Source organism: Tiliqua scincoides, chromosome 8, assembly GCF_035046505.1.
Source record: "Tiliqua scincoides isolate rTilSci1 chromosome 8, rTilSci1.hap2, whole genome shotgun sequence".
NCBI classification, from domain to species: domain Eukaryota; kingdom Metazoa; phylum Chordata; class Lepidosauria; order Squamata; family Scincidae; genus Tiliqua; species Tiliqua scincoides.
In genome coordinates, this window is record NC_089828.1 from 8,001,945 (window position 1) to 8,022,208 (window position 20,264).

Here is a 20,264-nt window from a genome sequence, read left to right on the forward strand (position 1 = left end):
CCCCAACTTGCAGGTTGTTAAAGGTCTTACATATTTATGGAGTTTAAAGATTTTGCATAGAGGTGAGTCATGGAATTTTTGTTCCATTTTCCAAATAAAATGTACATTTTCCATTAAAATAGTCTTATTCTTCTCAAAGGAGAAGCTTCTGTAATGCTTGAGAGAATAACAGGTTTATGGTGTGATAAGCTTTCTTCAGACAACAGCCTACTTCATCTGGTTCCTGTAATTGTAATGAAAATATACCTGGGATGGTATAAATCAAGGTTTCAAGGCAGAACTGAAAATCAAGGGAATACAAAGTGCTGCAATTAATACAGATAAATGCATTAGGGAGACAGAGAAGTTGTTGTTTTGATTATTGTTAAGCCCATCAGAATGCATGTACTTGCATGTTCTTATTTTTTATTTCAGATTATTTATATTATATGTTCAACTTGAGTTATCAAGTAGTTTATACATGAAAATATAAAAACAGAACTAACCTAACAATAAAATGAACTAAAACATACAAATCATAAAACATACACAGCAACAGCGAAGCCAGCCTAGAACCAGTCAGTAAAAAAGCAGAGATCAAAATTCAAATGCCTTCCAGAATAATTAAAAAAAACAATTTTTCAACATTTGTCTAAAGATGAACGAGAAAGATGGCAGATCAGTCTGGGGAGACAACTTCATAGTTGACCTGCCACCACTAAGAAGGTCCTGCCACCAGTATTCATCCATCTTGTTTTTATAAAACACATTTCTGTATCAGTTTCTGAAATACAGTCATCGTGGAAGTGAAAAACATCCAAAGGGAACCCAACCTGCATATTTTGACCAAAGCAGAAATACTCAATTATGTACCTATCTGATCTTTTCCTTGTCAGTTTATGTGCATGCCCTTAAAATGCCCCACAAGCTCTAAGGGAATCTTGAAAACAGGGTCAGAACAAGAGCAGAGCTTTTGTTTCTGCTACTAACAAACCTGAAAAAGATGTACATACCTCTATAGTGTATTAATGATTTCTAAGTGTGATTCACCTCTAAAACTGAGGTTTGTTTTACTTTAGCTTCCTTGAACTTTGGAATCCTGCACTCTTGTGGAAAGGTGGAAAGAGTGTGTGTTTGCGTGCATGTTTGAAAATGGCTTTATATAAATGGATTTTTTTAAAAATCTGTTTACTTTTTGAATAGAGTGACTGATACGATTTTGTACTCAACATCCTGACCCCTCCTCCCTAGTTCTGGTAGTGGCAAGGGAAGAGTGCCCATGCTCCTTTCATCCAGCAGCCTGGGATAAAACTGCTCAGTTGAAAGTAGAATGAAAGTGAGCCTGTGTGTCCTCTCCGTGAGGCTTTGTCTTGTATGAATAATTTGCATTAAGGCAGCACTGGTGATAATGTACGCATAATGACCCAGTTTTGACTTTTTAAATTCTTCCACATCCATAATGGAAGTATTATGCTAGATGACGCTTGATCTACGCAGTGGTGTCACTGCGGAGAGGGGGTGTGCAGGCCACACTAAATGACTCACATAGGGAGGGGTGACACCACTACTCATCAAAAATTTTTAAATCATGGTATTTTTGAACAATACCACCAAATTATATATCAACTGATGAATAATTTCATGCAGAATGTAGTGAAACAAACTACATTGAAATATCTCTATTCTATATATAAAAAAAAGTTATAACCAAAAAGACCAGTGGGGGTGGGGCAATGGCACATCACCATACCCACCGCCTGGGCCATTACCCCGCCCACTGCATGCAAGTAGGTCCATCATAGGGATGATGCACTGGCCTCCTGCACTGGGTGATTCAAACCCTAATGACATCACTGGCTCTGGCAAAGCTATTGGAAGATGTTTCTGGGTGTAGCTGATTTCATGGTCTGTAAGCATTATTACAGGTATTATTACAAGTATTGTGCAGTTAAGTACAGGAGGCAGCATCTGTTTTTAAAAATATGTTATAGGAATGCAGGTTTTGCTGAGCTTGTTTCTTCCAAGGAGTATTGTTGCCCAAGGCTGAGCCTTTGGGATCATGTGGGTTGGAAACAGCTCAGAGGAAGCACACTGTGGTGGTTTCTTTGTAGTCACCAGGATATATGTACTGTAGGCTAAAAACTGCATGACTTAAATTTCATGACCACGTTTTTCTCTCTCCTCCCCTCTTCTCGTACCTGTACAGATGTGAAGCCATCAAATATGTTGGTGAACACTAGAGGCCAGGTCAAGTTATGTGACTTTGGAGTTAGCACACAGGTATGGTTCATGAGTTCTTAAACCTTCTTCATCCCCCCCCCCGCCTTCATGACCCCCATGAGTTCTCTTTTCAAACTGGCCACAAGGCAGACAGAGCCACCCCCATGGCAAGCTTGCCTCTGCTGAGAATGTGCAATTCATCTTTTTAATCTCCTGATGACTTTTCTTCATCAGAATATGATTGTTCATTGTTTAATGACAGTAAAAACTGCTGATATTGTAATTACTACTTACGAATAGCAAACTTCATTGATATGCAGCTTGGCTCTGAAAGCGCTTGGACCAAACAAAAGGGAGGGCAGGATGGGAGGAGTGCCTGGGGAACCCAACTGGCCCACGGTAAAAATTAATATTGGGAGCAACAATGGTGGTGAGCCTCGACAATGCGCAGCACAAATTTTAATTAATTTCCATTTGGGGCTTCCCCTGAGAACCTCTGTGATACTGACCCATGAGCTTGCTGCGATGTTGAATTGAATTGCAGCCACCTTTTTCCTCCCAGCCAAACAAGAGGACCAAAGAGAAGGTCACTGCTGCATTATATGTTGTCAAAGTCTGTTGTCCCTCCAGCATATTTAGTGTTCATTCCAGCTTGATAATGAAGGTGGCTTTATTCACATCTTCAGCCAGCTGACAGGGTGGGGGGGAAGGGAGGGGGGCCTGAATGGGCTGGAAAAAAATAAAATAAGAAATCCCTACTTTCAGTTGACTTTTTGTATCCAACTGGCTGGTGGAATTCTGAAAGCTCTGAGCATCTTGTTTGAGAATAGAATTGTCTTTAAGGTTGTCTACCATAAACAGAAATGCTATGGTTGTTTTAAATTAGGGTTCTCATTCAGAAAAGGAACGAGGGATTTAATCTTTTTTTTAATGCCTTCTCAGGCAAATTTGTCGCCCTCCTCTGATATAATTTTTAGTTGATTTATACATAGGATGATTGTAGGTTAAATGAGGAATAATTGCCCGTTTTATTCCTGCATTATCTTTATATGGCTCTAACAGGCTGTTTTGTCTGATAGCTGGTGAATTCCATAGCCAAGACGTACGTTGGGACAAATGCTTATATGGCAGTAAGTAAATTTATGCAGATAACTTCTGTTATAAACTTAAGTCTTTGGTGGGCTTCTCAATTTCATGTGTACTTTAATTTAGCTTCTCATTCTTCAGCCCTTGTATTGCTCTTGCATTTTTTTAAAAAATTAGTATATAGGCATGGAAGCAAGGAAATGGCCTATAAAACACAAAAATTTATGAAATTGCCTCATGCTGGGGTCATACCATTGTCCATCTAACCCAGTATAGTTCCCACTGATTGACAGTGGCTCTCCAGGGTCTCTGGTATTTCTCAGCATCTGTGAACTGAGAGCATTTTCAGTGGAGATTGGACTGGAGATAAAGCCTGGTTCTCTACCATGGAGCTATGGCTTGTCCCTCAAAATGTGAAATGCAAAAAGTCATATAAAAACTTATAGTGAACACACACAACCCCTATGCTAGCTGGTTCTGCCCCCTCATTCTAGTGGATAACGCAGCTCTCCATGTCCCTGCCTCCCTAGAGGGAGGGCACATGTTTGTGGGAGCCCTGGAGGGGTGGGTGGGACATGAACGGACAGGCAATGGAGTGACGTGACTGCCCTGGGGATGCCTGTGAGAGGTTTACACTCAAATCTGTGATCCACCACAGGGGTCCCTGGGTGGCCTTATTCATCCTGTGATTCCTTGTGTAACCAAGGGATGTCAGATGTTAAAGGAGACAAAAATTATAAAGTGCTAAGGAAATGTTGGGTATGTTAGAACTTCATAAAACCAAGAAAATTGGTTCTAGTTTGGAACATGACATTGTTGAGTGGAAACATGTTGCCTAGTTGCACAGGAAAGTGAGGTGATGATGAACACAATGTGGCAATGTTTGATGCACTGCTGTCAAGGATTCTCAGAGTTGAAAGAGAATCTCTTGGAACGAGGGGTGGCTTACCCTAGCAAACTTCTGTGAGCTTCAGCACCCTCTTCTGGCGTGGAAGAGAACAGAGCTGTGCAGTGTTGGCCTTTCCAGTCAACAGGCAGTGTGAATTCTCTGGATTGGTCTTCTGTTCTTGCCTGGTCAGTGCAAAGTTGCTCCTGACTGCTGTTGCTGCTCCAGCTTTGTGTCTAGTCTGGCTTCAGCTTACAGTGCCATGCTCCAAATGCATTCAAAAGTTATGAGCATTGTAATCAGTCTTGATGTATTTGGGCATATTTTCAGCTTGGATGTGCTCCAGGCCACACGGATTAGCTGTCATTCCAATCTCTGCCCCCATGGAGGTGGGAGTGGCTGCTGACTCGAGTGCATCAGCCACAGTCAGTGCCCTCACAAGAGCGGTCAATGCCCGTCTCCTCAGTTCCACATTTTTTCTGCACAAAGAGGAACATTTTCTTTATCCTTCCTGTATTGCCCACAGTGTGAATATGAGGAATCTGGAGTTATAGGCAGTCCAGGTGTTCTTTGCTATTTGCCCTTACTTTTTTCATTCATTGTTTTGCTTTGTGTTTTTCTGACATTGCATCATTTAAACTCTTAAAGTAGAGAAGGGGAAATGTTAAAAATAACTCAGATATATTATTTCTACTGGTACCTTGCTGGTTGTTTTTCCTCCAGTGTCCAGAGCATCTCACATACTCCCATTTAAGAGGTGAGGTTGTTTGATTTCAAACAAATTATTTTGCCTAACTTCAGCTCTTCTTGACGTCTTTAAATAGCTGTAATAATTAAATTGTATTATTCCTTTTAATGTACAACCCTCGATTACACATCTATTTCCCAGGTGTGCATTAAAGAAATTACTTTTTTCTTATTGTTTATGGATGACTGTGATGCATCCACCTGTTAATTGAAAAAGTGAGGATTAAAGCTGTAAGAAGTTTCATCAGTTCTTCCATTAGGGGTGTTTTTTCGTTCTTGAATGAATTTGTTTCCAGTCATCAGATTTTCTCAGTTTAATAATTGTATAACACTAGGAATGAAGAGCAAAAAGCAAAATTGTATCCCATTCCATCTGGTGTGTAAGGGATAAGATGGACAGCTGTAACTGTTCTTTGGACCCCTTACAGTGCCTTTGTTGTTTGGAGTGCTGACATTGGGTTGAATGAAAGGCAGACAATGAAGCCAATCAACTCTGCTCAGATGAGATCCAGCCTAGAAAGAGTTTGTGACACAAAAACCAATAATACAGTACAGTTAGTCCCCATGCAATGTCTGAGCTTCATTGTATGGAATTTATACAAGTAACTCTTCTCAGATGCATATGTACTCATATACTTTTCCTAAGAGTAGGGCACCACTTTTTCTCCTTGACATAATTTCTGCATTTTATTACTGAAGATTTCCATACTGTGTTTCTCTCTCCCTCCTTACCAGTGCTGCTTCAAGCTTGCTGCTCTAAGAAATTTACAAAGGGGCATCTTTAGCAGCAGATCGAGTGTCTCTGGGCCGACCTGCTGTCGCCAGGCATGGGAGCAATTCAGATAGATATGTTGCCTCAAGATGTTAAAGATGCTTAGAGGTTTTCTTGTCTCCCTCAGGCCCTACAGTTCTGTTGTTGGCAACATGCTCTAAAGAATTTGCAAAGTGCTGTCCTACTTATGGCACATACTTCTCTTAGAAGTGTTCTTAAGAAGCTGATGCTTTGATTGAAATTGCAACAAGAACTATCCATAAGGTTAGAAACCCAATATTCTGATGGTTAGACACTGCTTTGAGTACTGGAAAAGTTTTCTATAGAAATCTTTTAAATGAATGCATGCTGCAGAGCAGAAAGAGGAGAAGGTCAGAAAGCAAAGAAAAAGACAAGAAAGAGAAATGGAAGGCTGGAAAGGAGCAAAAGGCAGAGGAAAGAAAAATGTTGAGGGATGAGAGGGAAGAGCAAACAAGCAGGACTACTTGGGGAGACAGAAGGAGATGAAGAGAGAGTAAAGGAGGCGGGGTGATAAGGAGAAGGTGGAGCCAAGTGGGAAGGAAGGTGGGGAAGAGACAAGGGCAAACCACCACAGGAGACGATGACTAGAAGTACAGTGCATGACCCTGAACCCACCAGGCCATCATTGTGCCTTCTTTCTCAAACCCCTTCCCTCTAGAGATGGGTCAGTCTGCCCAGCACAGACTTTGGACTGAGGTCAACCTGGCAGATCAGCTGGACCTTAAGGTACCCCCACCTGCCAAGAAGTAGTTTGGGATGCAAGTTCTCTGCCTAGAAGGAAGCTGGCCTGAACTGGAGCTGCCAGGCATCCCCGAATGGAACCCACTCCTAGATGAAGCTACCTGTCCAGTTGATCCCAATTTTACATTCATCAAGCTCTTCCAGTAAACCCCTTGAAGCATCAGTACAGGCAGTGCTCGCATTTATGCTCTTGCCTCATATGTCCCTCTGCTGCCTCTTGGAGGTGGTGCTTCTGCCCTGGGTGCGAGGGAGGAGCGTGCAACAGACACACTCAGTCCTCTGCTGCCAGAACCCATATAGTTGCCATTGCATGTCTGTAATTATAACTATTTGCATTTTAATTGTGAGCCATGAGCACGGGTACATAAGAACATAAGAACAGCCCCACTGGATCAGGCCATAGGCCCATCTAGTCCAGCTTCCTGGATCTCACAGCGGCCCACCAAATGCCGCAGGGAGCACACCAGATAACAAGAGACCTCATCCTGGTGCCCTCCCTTGCATCTGGCATTCTGACATAACCCATCTCTAAAATCAGGAGGTTGCGCATACGCATCATGGCTTGTACCCCATAATGGATTTTTCCTCCAGAAACTTGTCCAATCCTCTTTTAAAGGCGTCTAGGCTAGACGCCAGCACCACATCCTGTGGCAAGGAGTTCCACAGACCGACCACACGCTGAGTAAAGAAATATTTTCTTTTGTCTGTCCTAACCCGCCCAACACTCAATTTTAGTGGATGTCCCCTGGTCCTGGTATTATGTGAGAGTGTAAAGAGCATCTCCCTATCCACTCTGTCCATCCCCTGCATAATTTTGTATGTCTCAATCATGTCCCCCCTCAGGCGTCTCTTTTCTAGGCTGAAGAGGCCCAAACGCCATAGTCTTTCCTCATAAGGAAGGTGCCCCAGCCCCGTAATCATCTTAGTCGCTCTCTTTTGCACCTTTTCCATTTCCACTATGTCTTTTTTGAGATGCGGCGACCAGAACTGGACACAATACTCCAAGTGTGGCCTTACCATAGATTTGTACAACGGCATTATAATACTAGCCGTTTTGTTCTCAATACCCTTCCTAATGATCCCAAGCATAGAATTGGCCTTCTTCACTGCCGCCGCACACTGGGTCGACACTTTCATCAACCTGTCCACCACCACCCCAAGATCTTTCTCCTGATCTGTCACAGACAGCTCAGAACCCATCAACCTATATCTAAAGTTTTGATTTTTTGCCCCAATGTGCATGACTTTACACTTACTGACATTGAAGCGCATCTGCCATTTTGCTGCCCATTCTGCCAGTCTGGAGAGATCCTTCTGGAGCTCCTCACAATCACTTCTGGTCTTTACCACTCGGAAAAGTTTGGTGTCGTCTGCAAACTTAGCCACTTCACTGCTCAACCCTGTCTCCAGGTCATTTATGAAGAGGTTGAAAAGCACCGGTCCCAGGACAGATCCTTGGGGCACACCGCTTTTCACCTCTCTCCATTGTGAAAATTGCCCATTGACACCCACTCTCTGCTTCCTGGCCTCCAACCAGTTCTCAATCCATGAGAGGACCTGTCCTCTAATTCCCTGACTGTGGAGTTTTTTCAGTAGCCTTTGGTGAGGGACCGTGTCAAACGCCTTCTGAAAGTCCAGATATATAATGTCCATGGGTTCTCCCGCATCCACATGCCTGTTGACCTTTTCAAAGAATTCTATAAGGTTCGTGAGGCAAGACTTTCCCTTACAGAAGCCATGCTGACTGTCCCTCAGCAAGGCCTGTTCGTCTATGTGTTTTGAGATCCTATCTTTGATTAGGCATTCCACCATCTTACCCGGTATGGATGTTAGGCTGACCGGCCTATAGTTTCCCGGGACCCCCTCTTTCCCTTTTTAAAAATAGGCGTGACATTTGCTATCCTCCAATCTTCTGGCACCATGGCCGTTTTGAGGGACAAGTTGCATACCTTAGTCAAGAGATCTGCAACTTCATTCTTCAATTCCTTAATAACTCTTGGGTGGATGCCATCAGGGCCCGGTGATTTATTGATCTTTAATCTATCAATGAGGTCTGAAACATCTTCTCTTTTAACCTCTATCTGACTTAACTCCTCGGTTAGGAGGGGCCGTTCGGGCAGCGGTATCTGCCCGAGGTCTTCTGCCGTGAAGACAGATGCAAAGTACTTCACAAATGTGAAGTACTTCACAAATGTGGCACGTTAGAGCTGCCATTGCTACCAGGGCTATGAAGTCACTGAGACCAAGAACATCATCTAGGAGAGTTTGTTGCTGGCCCCCTGAAGTTTGTTCTGAGCCACTTGCACAAGCAAAGGGACCTCCTGTCTCAAGCAGTTCTTTTCAGCTAGTGTATTTCACAGTGTTGTAGGTCATATTTGACCCTATCGCCATGTGACTGTGTGGTGTTGTTTTGCCTGCCTTGACATCAGTGGCAGTGAAGATGGTTGGAGCTTTGGTGCACCAGTAGACAGGATGTGGCTGTGCAATTCCTGACCTTTCAAATGAGGCACAGCTTGCAGGGACAAGGTGCAGGGCCAAGTCCCCACTGTGGGGCAAGCCAGCAACTCCTGTGCACAGCTGCTGCCTCTGATGGCAGTTGCGGCACTTGCAGTAGTGACGCATGCAGAAGGTGGTACTTGGGAAAGATTGAGAAAACCCTTATCTAGACAATCTGGCAGTTACCATCGCCACCAGGTTGCCTAGACCAAGGGAGGGCAGCAGCTGTGGGAGCTCTGAAACATGCAGAAGTTGGAATTGGCTGTCCAGGGCTCCCTGACTCCTGGGAACAGGAGAATTCTTTGTGTGATAGATCCCAGCTCCATCCACCTTACGTTATTTCTTGCAAGCAGCAGCTATGGCAGTGTAAGGAGTAAGGAACTGGTGCCTAATCTTACAGGCTTCCAAATTCAAGGCCTGCAGTACCTGACATGTTCAAGAGTAAGGCACGCCTTCCCAAAGAGCCCCTTATGAGTTCATGAGAATACAGCTTTGAAAACACTGGGTCCCTGCTGGGTGTGTGTGCGCGTATTTGTTTGTGGGGCAGTTCTTCCACTATATGACTTAGAAGGCTGAGTCTTGAAGATCATTTAGTCCATTGTGTCTGGTGTTTTTACTTAACATTTACTTGGCGCTAAAAGCTCCTGACCCGGGATTAGCAGCTGAGAGGCAGCATCCTCGAGAACATTGGACTGGCACTAATTTGGGTGCGTTTGTTTTCTCTAAAGGCCTCTGGGCTATTATAACATGGAGGGAGGTGGAGTTGGGTAAGGTGCCTGAACTAGACAGGTGCATTAACAGCACAGTGGGAAAGAGAATCTCGTTGAGGCTTTTTATTGTTGCTTTTCACACTGCACTTGACCTTGGCGATACTTAGAGCATAGCTTTCAAGTAAAAGAGCTGACTGGCTATTTTGCATTCTTTGCTGTCTCCAGTGGTATTAAACTTGCTGCTAATTGGTGTGAGCCAAACCTCTTTTATTTCACAGGTTGCAATGCACATTAGCTTGGGAACATTTAAATTAAAGCTGGTTTGCTATGGCATCTATCCTTGCTTAATACGTCCATGGAAATTGACCCACTGCTTACACTGTGTGAGGGGCAGGGGAGGAGTGTATGGCAGGGAGTAGAAGGGAAAGAATGGGGAAGGGGATATGCTGAATGGTCTCACCATGTCTAATTTGGTTATTCAGAGCATTTAACTCCATTTATATGGGCTTGTTTCTGAGGCCTATTCAAAGTGCAGGTTATCGCCTTAAAACTCCTAGATAGCGTATGACTGGGGTATTGAAAAGACAACACCTCCAGCACAATCCTGCCAGGCTGTGATCTGCAGATCCACAAGATCTGCAGGGGAAGCTTGGTTTGCATCACACCACCATCTGAGGATTTGGCTGCATGTATGTTTAATTGTGCATGGTAGGGCTGGACTGTGTGTGGGTCCAAGTGGGCTGAAAATCCAAAAAAATAAAATTCATATATATAAATAAATAGTTCTGAAGTGTTCCTGGATTGAGAGCTGCATGCTCCTTATTTCCAAGAGCACCCCAGGCAGTTCCCTAAGAACAGCCTTTGAGGAAGTCGTGCAGATGAAGGGAAATTGGCTTCCCCAGTGACACCCCAGGCCATGTGCTGCTCAGGTATAAAAGTGGGTAAAGAAAAGGGGAAGGCAGTGATGCTGTAGGTAAGCAGAAAAGGGTGAGGGACACGCAAGGAATTCTAGCCCCAAAGGTGAGTGTTTCAACAAGGATTTCAGCCAGCACAAGTGTCCCATTTATGAGCCAGATGCGAGTGCCACCTGGCAGGGAACGCATGTTCAAGGCAATGAAGCACTGTCCATCAGCAGCAGGGACTTAGTCAAGAGGCCTGGGCCAGCATTAGCAGGTTTACAGAACTATCTCCAGGGAGCGGTTGCACCAGCAACTCTCAGGCCATAACTGAACAGCTTTGTAGTGTGCCTGGAAGTTCTAACCTTTCCTGGAGCCTCCGCATGGTGCTGACCCACAGTAGATGTTCACTGGCCATGTGCTGCTAAGTGCCTCTTTGGCACAGACCCCTTCCCTCCTGCTTCTGTAGCCATGGAGGTGACCATGAAGGGGCAGGAGGTGTGGTTGGAATCCAGTTGGGAGCATAAGGTCTGCCAATACTGCTGCTTCTTCAGGTTGGTGGTTTTGAGTGTGGTCTTTTGCTGACCTTCAGGGTCTTTGGCTTCCCTTGACCCCAGACATCTCTTCCCTGTTTTGGGGTCTGGGCAGATAGCTTCTAATGGGAGATTGGAATTTTCTATTGGTATAAATTAGTATAGTATCTGCCAGGAATTCAGCAAAGCATGAGAAACTTGGCTTTTACTTCTCTTACATAGTTTATGTTGATTGTTGCCATTATTTACTTGATGTTTTGTAAGTTCAACCATCTTTCCTCCCCACATTTTTGTTTTTAACAGCCAGAGCGGATTTCAGGAGAGCAATATGGCATTCATTCTGATGTTTGGAGTCTAGGAATTTCCTTCATGGAGGTAGGTGCATTTATCAAATTCATCATTTTATTTTATTTCATTCAGTAATTACCTGCTTTTCTCCCATATGGGCACACAAAGCAGCTTTAAAAAAATTAAAATGTATAAAGCAAATAATTAACACAACTAACAGCAATGACACCAAAATAAAAGAGTAAAGTAGCAGAGCATGTAATACAAAACAGCAATAAAACATACTCATAAAACCTGCAGAACATCTTGTACTAAAATGACCATATTAAAATCAGAAGGCTAATCTAAAAAGAAATGTTTTTTAATCGCTTGTAAATCAAAGTGTGTAAATAAAAATGGGAGGGAATTCCATAAAGTTGGTGCCACTACTGAGAAGGCCCTATTTCTTGCCGCCGTCCCTCAAACCTCTGTAGGTGGTGGCACATCTAAAAGGACCCTCTCAGATGTCCTGAGAGGGTGAGCCAGACTGTACAGATGAAGATGGTCTCTCAAATACACTGGCCCCAAGCCTTATAGGGATTTAAAGGTCAAAACCAACAGCTTGAATTGGAACTAGAAACAAACTGGTACCCAGTGCAGTTGCCGGAGCAGTAGTCCAGCAGAATTGAACCACTGACCTACTGGGGCCACAAGAGCCATCACATTCTGCACCAACTGCAGTTTCCAGACCATCATTAGGGGCAGTTCATGTAGACCACGTCACATGTATTGATGACCTCGATGTTACTTTGATGGCATGGATCACCATGGCCACGTTCAAACTATCCAAGTACGGCCACAGCTGGTGCACCAGCCAAAACTGGGCGTGGGATCCTTTGGCCACAGCCACCACCTGGAAATCCAAGAAAAACCCCCAAGCCGTTCCTTCAGAGGGAATGCAATCCCATTCAAACTCCCCAAATGCATGCATTTGGAAACTGTACTGAAGGAACCCAACTGAGCTCTTGCAGCTTTTTTAGAGTTTTCCCTACAAAGCAGCTGCCTGGGAAAAGTAATGTGTGAGTAAGGATGCCAGTGGTGCTTGAACTGGAGAGGCTTTCGTTCATGCAATTTACCTCTCTCCTCCCCCCGCCTCATTTAGAGTGGAGAAGGACGATACCCTCTGTTTTCTTGCTACTTAATCTTATAGCCATAGGAGACATAGGAGAAGTAGACTGAATGCTGTCTATGCATGCCTACAATTGGGGCTTCCGTGCATTAGGCATGTAATTCAGCCATGCCACTGCAGTAGGTGGTGTAGGAGAGGTTGCCCAGTGTGAACATTCTGTTGGTTTTATTTTAAATAGTTTTTTGTGTTTCTACTTTATTCTTCCTCTGTTACACTAACCCAGTTCTAGTTGTGAAAACTAGAGCTGAAGTGAACACAGTGGGACTTACTTCTGAGTAGACATGATTAGGCTTGTGCTGCAGGAGTAGTCTTTTTATTCCAGGAAAGGTAAATTTACGCTGAGTATTTTTAGAATTTCACCAGCCCGAAAAACTAGGGTATGGGAAACACTCCTAGATGGGAGTACCTCTTGTAATCTGGGTCTTGAAACTTCCCCTGCTTGGAGGTGGACTCGCTCTCAAGTCTCGTCCCAAGCATAGTCCTTACTAGGCTTGTGCCTCTGATGCTTCTTGTTCCTCCTTGTACTCTGCTGTGACTCCCCATGTTTGCTTTCTTTTTTTAGGCTTCCTTACTCATACCCATCTAGGCTATACCTTCAGCTGGTGTCGGGTATAACATCAACCTACCTGAACTGAACTTTGTGTTTAGTTTATGAAATATTTGATATATCCATGTTAGAATTGTAGCTGGAACTAAAAGCGTGACAGTTCTGAAGCTCAGTGCGAAGAATATATCCAAACCATCAGCTAGGGCTAAAATGGATTTTCCTCTGGGTGAGATGACCTTTGTGGGATGGGCGAGGGTGTTGTTTTCCCTTGCAGAAGCTGATGTGGCTGTTTTTTTGTATGGGTTGCTAGTTCAACTTTTTTTCTTCTTGGTCTGGTTTATGTGGCTAAAACCGTGAAGCTCACTAGGTAACTGTGGGCAGTCACCATCCCTTGGCCTAACCTACCTCAGGTAATCATTGTGTGAATAAAACAGGGGAAGTGTCTATTTCCTATTTGTATGCATGAGGTGGTGTCTTCGTACAAACTGTCCATTGTAAATACAATATCTTGTGGAGGAGAAAATTGAGCCTAGTGCCAGGGGGCTTGGGCAGTACCCCCATTTTGCATGGTTAAAACCAACTGCAGCACCCACCCTTTCCTTGTACAAATTCTTTCTCTTTTCCATTTCCACCCCCCTCCTCCCCCACCCAACACCTGCATCTGTCTCCTGAGTCAGATTCATGGAACAATTTGTCTCTGTGTGCTTTGTTAATTGGTGTGTCATCTGCTCCTCGGAGACCTCTCTTCAACATGATCGCTGTTTTATTGAAGTGGTTTGAGTGATGTGTTAAATGAGGAAAGCGAGGGAGACTGTCTTGAGAAAGGTGAAGGTGATGTTCCAGGAAGCCACGCAAGGTCATTGCCATTACAGTCATACTGTCTGTCGATGCTGGGCAGGTGCTGAACAGCATTCAGAGAGGGCAGCTGGAGTTTAAGCTGAAATTTCTGAACTCCTCCTTGAGCCAGACTTCCTGTTGCTGAACTTGTACATTTGTTTGGATAACTGGAGCTGAAAACTTTCTTTCTGGTGCATTCTTTTTTTTTTTCCAGAGGAAAATAGTCAAAATCATTCCAAAGCTTAAAGAGACGTTGCAGTCCTGCCATCTAATCCCGTATATCAGGGGTGCCCAGACCCCGGCCCTGGGGCCACATGCGGCCCTCAAGGCCTCTCAGTGTGGCCCTCAGGGAGACCCCAGTTTCCAATGAGCCTCTGGCCCTCCAGAGATTTGTTGGAGCCCGCACTGGCCAGACGCAACTGCTCTCAGCATGAGGGCGACTGTTTGACCTCTTGCGTGAGCTGTGGGATGAGGGCTTCCTCCACTGCTTGCTGTTTTACATCTATGATGCAGCAGCAGCAGCAAAGGAAAGGCTAGCCTTGCTTTGTGCAAGGCCTTTTACAGGCCTTGAGCTATTGCAAGACCTTCATTCATTCATATAAGTTCCTCTTTAATGTATTCATTTATGTATACGTATGTAAATGTATTCAAATTTTAAATGTAAATTAATTCTTCCTTTCCCCCCCCCGGCCCCCTGACACAGTGTCAGAGAGATGATGTGGCCCTCCTGCCAAAAACTTTGGACACCCCTGCCGTATATGATGGTATGCCTCTTCCAGGAAATTCACAGGCAGGACACAAAAGCAGTTGCCCTCCCCTTATGTTGTTGTGTACCCCCTTTCCACCAGCAACAAAGAGGGATAGCCTCTGAACATGGAGATTCCACATACTTGTCTCTGCCTCCATGAATTTATCTAATCCCCTTTTAAAGCCATATAAACTGAGATCTGCTTCTGCAAGAAGTGCCAAGCCTGACCTGATTATTGTTTTGAACCAGCTAAGGGATTGTGCACAGATATTGCGTCACCTACCAAACCCCTTGGCGCTCATGTTCAGATGGAAGGGATCCAGCCATACAGTGACCCCATTTTCTTTCCCCAAATTTCCTGCTTAACTTCTATAGCCACCTGATTCTTCTTTCAATCAACTTTCCCATAAGCTTGATGCATAAGGCTTCTCTTTTTCTACATTGTTTTAAACATTAACGAGTTCAGTCTATCACCTTAGTGTAAGATAATGAATATTAATGTACAGCTTTCAATCATAAATAACAAAATAAATGGAGAAATTGGTGCCCTCCCAAAGGAGACTTATAATAATAGAGAGAGATATTTGAGAATAAACGGCAGTCACTGAAAAAAATGCTTTCCTGGGTTGAAATAGTGACAGTTGCTCTCCTCTTGCTAAATATAAGGACCACCACTTTAAAAATACCTCTTTATTTATTTTTCATATTTTTATACTGCCCTTCCTCCAGGATGATGCTCAGAGCAGTATACACAGCTGCTTCCCTGCTTTTGTTCTCTCAACAACCCTGTGAGGCTGTGAGAAAGTGACTGGCCCAAGGTCACCCAGGAAGCTTCATGGCTGAGGGGGATTTGAACCTGGCTCTTCCACGTCCAACTACCAAACCACTACACTGCTCTAGTTCTTTGCCCAGTTAGTAGGGGACTAACTAAAGACCCTAATAGCTAAAGACGATTTGAAAGCAAATTATTTTTTTTTCAGCAGGGTTTGAGCTGTAGGTTCTATGTAAGTAGTTTCTAGCTGACAGAGCAAATTTTATGTAATCGGGTAGCTAGCATGGCTGCAAGTGCCTTGAAGTCTAAGTCAGCGTTTTCCTGCAGACCCTTGTTTTTTTTAATTGATAACTTGATTCATGAAATTTCCTCCAAAAGCATTTTGACTCTCTGAGGTGTTCATTTGACTTTGTACATGTTGCTTCTCAGATGCCTGGCACAGACTGCCAATAAGATCAGCCAGCCTGACACTCATTAGTATATGTGGCCTTGCTGGACTCAAGAAATCAGATAACTCTGTCCTAAAGAACTGAACATTGTACTGGAACCTTGTTATTGGGACCCCAAATTTAGGGAACCAATCCAATTTGATTGGTTCTGGAAGAGTAAGAGAATATGGGGGGGGGGAGTTACCTCCTTCGGAGAGGTTTATTGAGCTAGAATAGGATAATACTTTGTAAATTATTTATCCATCTGTTTATTGGCACCTGTGTACATGGTGCTTCACAACAGAATGAGAAATTCCTGTCCTGTTGAGTTCACAGTCTAGAAACTGACCAAAGGTAGATAAAAGGAGAAGGCAAGGAGTGAAGGCAAGAAAAGAATATTAAAAAACTTCTGTTACATAGGCTTAGGTTTAGCTGTAGCAGTGCATGTTGTGCCTGAGACTTTATGGAAAAGATGCACTGTGAGGGGGAGTTTGATGGAACTTTTTTAAAGATCTGTTTTTAAGATTTTGGTACTGGGAACCACTTTCTGATTTATGTTGCTAGGTAATCTGCTCTGTCAACTTTTTTTGTTTAAAAGCAGTTCATAATAATCTTAACTGTAGTGGTTTCCTGTCCCAAAAGGTCTCCCAATTAATGAATGAGGAAGGGGGCATTAGGTGATTCCCCTGTGTTTGCTATTTAAAACTGCCTTATCTGCAAGAAATTGTTGAATCATGGAAACCTAAGTCTCAGCACTTTGATACTGAGCAGTGTGTGGCAGGTAGGCAAGATAATGGTCAACTTTTTCCTTAACAAATATAATAATAATAATAACAGCAACAGCAACAGCAACAACTAGATATTTATATACCGCCTTTCTGGTCATAGGATTACTCCTCTGACTTTATTCAAGGCGGTTTACATAGGCAGATGTTCCTAAATCCCTCAAGGAGATTTTTACAATCATAGAGGTTCTCTCTTTCAAGAACCAACAACATTTCAGAATGAATCCTCCTGGTTTGGTCTCACTTCTGGCCTCCAGTTCTTCCACACAGGCTGGCAAGCAGCTCCATCTCTCACATGGAGGGCAGCCAAGACGCTTCTTGCTCACGCCAAGAGCAGGTGGAATCACTCAGCTGGGCTCGTCAGCTGCTTCAAGTTCTCGCCATTCTCAGCTCTTCAGGGAGCTGCCGGTGTCCTCGAGCTGGCGACCTTCTGATGTTATCTTCGGGCTAACGGAGGCTCTACCCTCTAGACCAGACCTCCTGCCCTGTATATTTCTCCTCCTGTATATTTCAGTCTTGGACAGCCAAGCAGTGGGGATTGTTGACCCTGTCAGGAATGCAGGGAAAAATGATGCTGAGGTTTAAATAATGGAGGTGAAGTGGAAGATGGACTCACAGGGGTGCTGCAGGGTGATGTGTTTTGGGTACTTTTTGGGTACTTAAACCTTTTTGGGTACTTGAACAACAAATGGGCCTTGTGCAGAGGAAGGAGTTCTACCCCATCAAGAAGAAGGTCACTGGAAGAGAGAAACAGGCTTGTAGGCAGCCTCCTGTGTTACCATACAGCAGGGTGCTCTTGGGAGGAGCTGTCCATCAGTGATAGAGCACATGCTTTGCATATAGCTAGTTCCAGATTCGTTCTCATCAGGCTCTTCAGTACTGGGAATACCTCTCTGGGCTTGTGTCTTCGGAGAGCACACAGTCCTGGGTTAGATTAGGAGTGCCCAAACCCTGGCCTGGGGGCCATTTGCAGCCCTTGGGGACCACCAATCCAGCTCTCATTGAGCCCTCAAATGAGCCTTTGGCCCACCGGAAACTTGCTGGAGCCCTTGCTAACCTGGTGTGACTGCTCTCAGCATGAGGGCCGACTTTGACCTCTCATATGAGCTGCAGGCCGAGGGCTCCCTCCGCTGCTTGCTGTTTCACATATGTGAAGCGGCAACAGCAGCAAAGGAAAAGCTGGCCTTGCTTCGCTCAAGGCCTTTTATAGGCCTAGAGCTATCACAAGACCTTCATTCATTCTTAAGTTCCATTTCTAATATATTCATTTGTATAAATTTATTTAAATTTATTCAAATTTTAAATTAAATTAATTCTTTCTGTCCCTGTCACCAACACAGTGTCAGAGAGATGATGTGGCCCTCCTGCCGAAAACTTTGGACACCCCCAGATTAGATGAACTCAGGGTGGGGCAGCTTCACATGCGAGAGCCTCCTTGAGACACATCCAGCCCTGGTATGTCCACAGTTAGGGGATTCTAATCTGATTCTGTGATTTCCAATGAGACTTGAGTTCTGACCCCTCTCATCTTGGAAATTAGGCTTGCCCATATAGAAATGTTTGGGATGAATACCCTTTCTTGAAATGCTCTTGCTGTGAAACATAGAGACTTTGAGTGTAACATAGGGCATAAAGGTTGGTGAGTTTCCCTTTGTTTGTTTCCCTGGTAGTATTAAAAGAGATAAATTGGACAGGGACAGAAGAGACACGAGCCATCCCTTGGGATCTGGTTATGAAACCTTAATATTGTGTTGGGACAATGGTGTTGCCTTTGGGCTATAAAACCTCCCAAAGCTTCTTGAGACAATTGTTTGGGGTGTTTTGTGTTTGCTTTTGAGCTCCTTCCTGGGCAGATGTCCCTGACTGGTCTCCAGAAGCATTGCATTTTTCTAGCAAATGTCATTGTCCCATTGTCCAGGCATTGGCTGGGTGTTTTAGCAGAATAAGAACTGTACAATAAAGGGTGTTATAGACATTATTAGTAAATGTAATATTACTTGGAAGAGCCATTATATCCCTATCTGGCACTACTTGCTTTGTAACCGTACCTCAGTAACTCCTGCCACTGTGGCTCAGGGTATCTGTCCTGGTGCAATCCTGTTTGGCACTTCTGGTTCTAAACAGAATGAAGTTGCCACTCAGATTGCATTGCCAGGCAAAGAGGTGGCAGAGCAATAACTCATCCACAAAGAGTCGTAGTAGCCAATGGCCCCTTTCGGTTCAGTCCTGGAAGTCCGTCGCTTGTCTTACTCTGTGGCTGCTTCTGCAAGATGGAAGATCAATATTGACTAATCCTGTTTAAAGTGATATTTCCTCATTCTTACTCTAAAGACTTCAAGTAGTTGTTAATTGAACACACTAAACAGATCTGGGCACATTTCAGTAGTTACGGTATGATTTGTTTTAAATTGCGTTAACTGTTTGCTTTTTCCATTCCGTATTCCCAACTTCTTTAAACTAATAAAAATCACCCTTTCATAATCAGTTACCCAAAGAGCCAGCCATGTGAAGGGCAGTTATTTTGGTGGCTGCAAATCATTCTGTAATGGTAACAGGCACACCAAAGAACTATATTACAGGCATTAAAGTATCTTTATGATAAAAGATCTGAATGCCTCATGCCATTTCCTTTCCTGCTTTTCTATGTTCATTGTCAGTGTTACTACTTCCAGTTTCAGTCTCTTCTCCCCCACACCCTCCCCAGTTGCATTTGCTAATCTTGTACATGGGCACGCTAGATAAGCTAGATCAGCTATTTTCAACCTTTTTCACCTCATGGCACACAGACAAGGCACTAAAATTGTGACGGTTTTTTGACAATTGACAGGGCACACCGCACTGACAGCAGGGGCTAGCATCCCCCAGTGACCCTACTAACAAATGATTCTCCTCCAAACCTTCGTGGCACACCTGCACACCATCCACGGCACACCAGTGTGCCACGGCACAGTGGTTGAAAATGGCTAAGCTAGATCCTTTTTCTTCGAAGGTGGGAATAGTATCTTCTGAAAGAGAACTAGCTTAATTTTGCTGCCAAATTCTGTACATGTTAAGAACTGACACAAGTACTGCTGAAAGCAGTCTGTGCCTTTCTGCTTAGGCTGCCAGTAATGGAGATTGTTGTTTCATGGAACTGACACTTGGCCAGTGTGACTCGCTGAGACGAGACGACAGCTGGCAAAGAAAAAATCCCCCAAACCTAATTTGTTTCTCTTTTGCAGTGAGTTGTTTTGTATTACTTTGAATTATTCATGGGCATATCTCTTACTCATAAGTTCATGTAGGTGGCCTCATAGATGTTTTTTGGACTCTTTCTGGATACACCTTTCTGGCTAAGCTTTTGGTCCTTACACTGTAACTTGGTTGATTTTTGTTAGTTTATACTGGGAAAATACGCACTTTTTCAGCCCTCTTCTCTACCAGTTAATGCTGACCCCCAGTTTAGTTATGGGCCTGGTTCAAAGTGCTGATTTTAACCTATGAAATCTTGCATGACCTGGGACCCTCCTATCTTATGAATTACCTCTCAAATGAGAACAGTCACCAGTTGAGGTCTGGTCAACAGGCTTTATTATCTCCCACCCCCCCCTCCCAAGTTTTCACC

At 43.9% G+C, this 20,264-nt stretch overlaps 1 protein-coding gene across 2 annotated transcripts in view; it reads left to right on the forward strand.

The window, feature by feature from the left end:
• The window catches only part of MAP2K5 (mitogen-activated protein kinase kinase 5), a 148,603-nt gene that overhangs the window by 59,814 nt on the left and 68,525 nt on the right, over positions 1–20,264 (forward strand). For both annotated transcript variants that reach the window (XM_066635045.1, XM_066635047.1), the window contains exons 13-16: positions 14–62; positions 2,186–2,259; positions 3,279–3,329; positions 11,391–11,462. In XM_066635045.1, the coding sequence (XP_066491142.1) occupies positions 14–62; positions 2,186–2,259; positions 3,279–3,329; positions 11,391–11,462 (246 nt within the window). The remainder of the gene's footprint in view (positions 1–13; positions 63–2,185; positions 2,260–3,278; positions 3,330–11,390; positions 11,463–20,264) is intronic.